Raw genomic sequence first — 6128 nt, 5'->3', positions numbered from 1 at the left:
TTAATTACCCAGAGAGCCCTGAAGTGAGCAGAAAGATTGCAAGAGTGGATTATCAAGTCCTCAGTCTTGACAACACTTGGAGCTAGACCATTTCAGTACTTGGGCCTCTACTATGTAAGTATGCATGGTGTGAGGCATTTAGCAGGTGTTGAAAGTCCTATTCAGTGCCAATATTCATTTTTGAGTGCCTTTATTCCTTCAGAAATCACCTGTCACTTTGGTTTTTTTACATGCAGTTTGAACTTCAGCATAACATCTACGAGAAATCTTAGGAAACTGCCACCCAGATCGTGATCTCCTTCTTGATACTCAGAACAAGCACAAATACATGTCATGAAAAAAAGATCTAAAGCACAAACATCATGTATGAATATATATGATATATATAATTATGTGCCACTCTGATTTAGCCATTCCCTACAAGTGTTTTTCTATGTGGAACACGCTCACGAAAGCATCTTAGCAAAACTGTAATTTGTGAAGTACACTGCTCATAGCATTGACAAGGGGCACACACCTTCAACAGAACTTTACATATATGCTTAGATTATGCATGGATTACTTGAGTCTATAATTAAAAGCTTAATATTAAATTAAATTTAATGAAAAATATCACCCATGAAACAGCAGACTAGAGCCTCAAAAAAAAAAAAAAGTATCTCCCTTTTATTAAGGATCATCTCACGAATTTTATGCATGAAATCCTCTGTAGACACACCTGAAACTGCAACAGCCAGTGGTCAAAATGAAACGTGTCTGGGGAAGAAATAAAATCCTACTTACTTCTGCCCATTTTAAAAGGACAGTCAGTAGATCAGGGATTATATGGGAAAAACTTAAGCTAAAATATATTATTTTTCAGCCTCAATAACAATTTGACTGGCTTAGAACTACTTATCCAGGCTAAGATATTTGCATTAGGCTGTTTGGATTAAGGTCATCATTTCTATTCTGCAAGTGACAATACACTCCTGCTACAGGTCATGCAGGAGAGCAAACTGTAATTATTGTTGTTTTTATCAAAGGACACTTATTCTAGTCTAATATTTTTTGAGAATTGGATGCCGCTGTTGCTGGGGTGTGCTGTTTCAAGTGATGTACTCGATTATCAGTCTCTACGCTTTGCTAGTGCCTGTGAGCATTAGAGTCTCCAGCAGAGCTTATAAAAAAAAACACATTGCTTTCTGAAAGGGTCCTACAAAAAAATCCATTTCTTATACACAGCACGAGAGTCTATTTAAAAATCATCGGCTCAGGAGTGGAAAACAGTCAGCAATGCAAAGACATCAACGTCATGGAAACAAGGCAAATAGGGGAAGCAAGGACACCAACACCGTTGCTTTTACGGGAAGGTCTCCCTGCCACCAGTCGTTCAGAGGAGACGCAACACCGCATCCCCGTACTGCAAATCCTTCGGGCAGCAAGCTGTTAATAACTGCTGCGGCACTTCATAAATTAGTAATAACATCCAGGGTGGCCGAAGCGCAGGAGGGGAGGTACGGTTCCCTGCCTCTAGCTATTTACGTCCACAGGACCTCATTTAGGAAAAGTTTTGACGCTCATGTGTAACTTCACGTGTATTAAAGGTGACAGGACTGACCACTGCCTACAGCACCAGGTGGGAGCATGTACATGCTGCTGAAGCAGACGCCAAACCACAATTATTTTGGTTTATACAGAATCATTTAGCCGCTAAAAAGGCTTCGTGTCATCTTACTCTCCTCACACAGTAGTCAACACACCTCTAAGCTTTTTTTAGGCCTGAAATACACTTAAATCGCATTATTAACAGCCGCAGGGCTACGTCTGCAGGCGCCACGTTCGCTTTACCTTTTTCTTCTTAAAATCCAGGCATTTCAGGTGTCACCTCCTTAAAACCTGCGTGGGAGCCAAGGAAAGCGCCCCACAAACCTCAATACTCTTTATGTCAACGTGCTTTCTATCAAATTTTAATTTGGGGGGATCAAGCCTTACACGCCCTTGTGGCTTCCCGCCGCCCCGCCGCCGGGGCCGGGCCGCCTCAGGCCGCTGACCCCTCGGGGCTCGCTGAAGGGTGAGCGGCCTGAGGCGGCCCGGCCCCGGCGGCGCGGCGGCGGGAAGCGGCGGGGCCCAGCCCGGAAGAGGAGGGCGTTCTGCGGCGGTTCGGCGGCGGCTGGCAGCGAAGGGTGAGGGGAACGATGGCGGCGGCGGGGGGGCGGGCTATGGGGGAGGAGGGTGGCGGGAAGCCGAGACCCGCGGCTCCCCTCAGTCGGGGCCGCAGCCGCTGTGAGGGGAGAGGGCCCCGGCCCGACCTGCGCCCTCCGCAGGGGAGTGAGCCCCGTCCGCCGTTGAAGGCTGTGTTTGGCCTTAGGCGGTGGAAGAAGAGGGGTTCTCCCTGTTACCGGCCCCCGCAGGATGAATACCGATATTAAAATTATTAATCGTGAGGAGGGCAGCCCCTCTCTGGAGGAGGCTGTAGTGGTACGCAGTGGGTCCCCAGGGCAGCGTTACCCCCCCTGCCCTGACTGAGGTGGCCCCTGAGGAGCGAAGTTCCTTGGAGATAGCTCATACTAAAAACTAACGAGGTTAGCCCATTGCAAAAAAAAAGGAGGATGAAAGGAGGACATCCTGCAGGAATAACTCCCACGTCTGCCTCAGAAAGATTTACGTTGCGTCATTAGGTGGAAGGGGGAAGGCTGCAGAAGATCACCAGACACTGAACTTTCTGAAGCTGATGAAAGGGGAGTTTAGTCTACAGAGAGCATTGTGCTGTATTCCCCATAAACATCCCGCTAGTGTCAAGCTGCTTATGGGTACAGCAGGGAGAAGAATTGGCCTTGCTCATTGAGGGTCTATATTTTAGCTCTCAGGGTTCAGAAGAAACCTGCCTCCTCCTTCTTTCCTTCTGGTGTGCAAGGTGAATATTGGTCCTGCCTGCAAATCTTCAGGAGACAGCAGAAGAGCTTAATCTGGAAGTCCAGAGGCAAAGACCTTTAATGCTGTAAATTACCCTTGTTAAAACAGCAGGTGTAGAGCCTTTCTCAGCATTTGCTATTAGGGGCCGGACTTTACTGATGGACAGTGAGATTGCACCAACGTCTGAAGGGCAAATCTATATGTAGCCAGGTAGATAAGGAAACGAAGGCGTTAAACACAAATCCCATCAGAGAGGCATATTATGAGGCAATTTAACATGCTCTTAGGTGCTGTCCTTTCCGTGAGTCAAGTTATTAACACATAACTTGTTGTAAACAAATCTGATTATTTTGCTTTGCTGGCTATGTATAGCTGTAGGCTTTGCATGATATTTTCTACCGTAGCAAACTTCTCAAGTTGATTGTAGTCATGTTTTTTTTTTCTGTAAAAATATGGATTAGAAGTAGATTGGGAGTACATTCTGAAGAAATACTTTTTTCTATTACTAACCCTCAGAGATGTCACATATCTTCCTACCACAGCTCATCTAATCTATCAAAACTGATTCAAAGATGGTGCTGTGAAATGCCTGACTGTATTAGGTATTACTCTGAGTTGAATTTCTCCTGTGTGGATGGAGTCCCTTAAAACCACTCCTGGTGTTTAGACAGATCAGCATCTGCATATCTAGTATAGATGTCCAAAGACTGCACATGGACTTGGAGTTGCTTTCCATCAGAGAGAACCCGTTCAGGAGAGTGAGTTACAGTCTTAGGTCATCAAGACTTAAGAGTCAGTCATCTATGTTATCTGCCCTAAACTTAACTGCTGTGTTAATCTGAGTGTAACTTTTCATTGTCCTTCATTTGCCCTAAGTGGATTTTGGTAGCTGTTACAGTAAGAGTCTTGATACATTGCTAAGGTCACTTTTATTGTGTTCATGTTTAAGGTTTTCAGAATGTCTTCCTTGGTTGACATGCCTCAGAATTATGAAAAGATGTTTGCTCATCGATTCACATCAGATGATGAAGAATACCAAGAATATCTGAAACGCCCTGCAGATCCCCCTCCTATAGTTGAAGAATGGAGAAACAGATCTGGTGGCAACCAGAGAAACAGAGATCGGTACTGATTTCCTTTTTTTTTTTTTTTTAAATTTAATCTTGGTAGTTTCACAAATACATAGTTAAATAATCATTTATTTCAGAAGAAAGATAGGAATGACTTCTGTTAATAGAAGTATCTTCTCGTTACTTCATTGGTAACTAGGTTTAAGAGAAACAGTCTTCTCTGAAAAGTAATGAGGTTTTACATTTTCTCTGTATTGATAGTCAAAGTTTTTGCATTGTGTATGAAAGTATTAAGTAATTTGCTTTTTAGTAAGGAATAAGCTGGAACCACCAAACCCATTGCCCTGGGGCTTGTTACCGCTCAACCAGAAACATTTTTCCAGAGGGGAAAGATGACAGTTCTGCAAAACTAAGCAGCCTATCTTCTGTTGGATAATAATCATCAGGAAAATGTGCAAAAGAACAGGCTAATAGTGTGATTATCTGTTGCTAGCTGTCCAGTAAAATATTTTCATTTGTAACCTAAATATTTGCTGTACTTTGCTAGATCAGCTTGTATTTCTTTTATCTAGTAGAAATGACTGTAAAATCCATCATCCAATCTGTCTAACAAGTGCAATGTTACCTGCCTGCTGCAAAATATTTTGAATTATTTCTTCAAGATGTAATTGCAGCTTTTTTCCTGAATTCTGGATAATAACATCTGGTTTTTGTGTGACTGAAAAACAATGATTACAGCATATAGTATGTTTGGTAATACTAACATCAGCCTTCAATATAAAGTAGTTAAACTTCAGTCCAACTAACAACTGGGAAGACTTCTTAGCTAAATATCTAAATAGGATTTGTGCCTTATCTGAAGAAAAGAAGGACAACATTCTAACTTCTTGTCATCTAAGAAGCTTTTCATTAAGTTAAGCACAGAATCAGTTTCTATGCATTAAAAAGAAAAGGTGATTGTTTAAGGAGATGTTGTTAGAAAACTTTGTGGTTCTTTGAACTAACTAATTCTTACATCTACACTCTAGTCACAAAGTGAACCTCATGTAGATGTTGTTTGTCAACACCACACCACTGAGATATCCAAAGAAAATGACTGTGAGGCACCTCAGTTGTCGATAGGAATCGAGATACAGCTGAAGAGCCAAAATTTAGACTGAACAAGGGCTAAATATCACCAACAAGATAGACTCTCCTGAGTATGGGAATCTACAAGAGATCATGAAGCACAGGCAGTATGTATTTTAGGGAATATGTGAATTCCAGGACTCCATGCTGTCAAGTAGCTAAATTGTACTTAAGCTTGCTTTGCCACAGCTTTCAGCTGTGAAGTACTAGATTGAACCTGGCTTCCATACAGCTACAGATGTACCTTCTGGTTGTTATTTAGATATATGGTCTGTTTGAGTCTCTGTTCAAAGTTCCAGCAGTTCACCTAATGCCTGTGAATACTTTGTGTTAGGAAACACACTGTCCTTCCATCGCTTAGCAAAGAGTGTGTTAGGTAGTAGTAAGAAATTAATGAATGATCTCAGATGACTGTGGATATGTTTTCATCAGTTTATCGTAAAAACAGATAAGTAATTGAGTGTATAAACAGTTACATGGCAGTTTTCATGGAAACTGTAAAATTTAAGAGTTCGTTATAATTCATCTTTTTAAAAACTCACCATTTGTGTGACTCTGACATTTCTTTTCATTGCAGGTTTCAAGATGGCAGATATTTTAGAGGGGACAGATACAACTGGCAAGGTGACTATAGATCTAATCAGAGGCCAGAAAGAGGTTGGGGTAATAACTACCAGCAGCACAGACAAGGACAATCGTACTCCTCCCACTACGGACAATATGGCTACAACTCCTACAACCCAGGGCCTCGTTACCATCCCTACTGATGATACTCGTGGTTTGAAAGTCCAGTAGTGCTGTGTAACAAATTCAGTTAGACTTCAGTTTTCTTATTTTTTCCACAGTTTTATAGATAACTGAAGAATTAGTATTAGAGTCCATTGCTGTTTATCTGTAGTGTGAGTTGAAAAAAGGGAATACTTTTTATGAATAATAAAAGTCTATTATACTGAGTTTGTTTAGAGTCTGTAGATCTTAGATTAAATTTCTTTCATTCTTTTGTCAGAATTCATACTAGTACACTTCCTTTCTTCC

The 6128-nt window shown here is 41.7% G+C and overlaps 1 protein-coding gene across 2 annotated transcripts; it reads left to right on the top strand.

Moving 5' to 3' along the window:
* Positions 1-2078: 2078 nt before the first annotated feature.
* Positions 2079-6047, top strand: RAMAC (RNA guanine-7 methyltransferase activating subunit). 2 transcript variants are annotated; one of them, XM_086757338.1, is made up of 3 exons: positions 2079-2165; positions 3845-4020; positions 5671-6047. In XM_086757338.1, exons 2-3 carry the CDS (start codon positions 3854-3856, stop codon positions 5858-5860), a joined length of 357 nt encoding a protein of 118 aa, XP_086613464.1. In that variant the 5' UTR covers positions 2079-2165; positions 3845-3853; the 3' UTR covers positions 5861-6047. The 2 variants fall into 2 exon arrangements, with proteins under 2 accessions (XP_086613464.1, XP_010118157.2); XM_010119855.2 differs by lacking the exon at positions 2079-2165 and having other exon boundaries at positions 3836-4020.
* Positions 6048-6128: the final 81 nt, after the last annotated feature.

This window comes from Chlamydotis macqueenii, chromosome 12, assembly GCF_036417535.1.
Source record: "Chlamydotis macqueenii isolate bChlMac1 chromosome 12, bChlMac1.mat, whole genome shotgun sequence".
Classification (NCBI taxonomy): domain Eukaryota; kingdom Metazoa; phylum Chordata; class Aves; order Otidiformes; family Otididae; genus Chlamydotis; species Chlamydotis macqueenii.
Note: the sequence above shows the minus strand (reverse complement) of the source record. Positions and strands in the feature narration are given on the sequence as shown.

Bases quoted from the DNA above. Each gene is read 5' to 3' on its own strand.
- RAMAC (XM_010119855.2), top strand. From the start codon at position 3,836: ATGTTTAAGGTTTTCAGAATGTCTTCCTTGGTTGACATGCCTCAGAAT. The intron at 4,021-5,670 runs GTACTGATTTCC...TTTTCATTGCAG, and splicing joins AACCAGAGAAACAGAGATCG to GTTTCAAGATGGCAGATATT.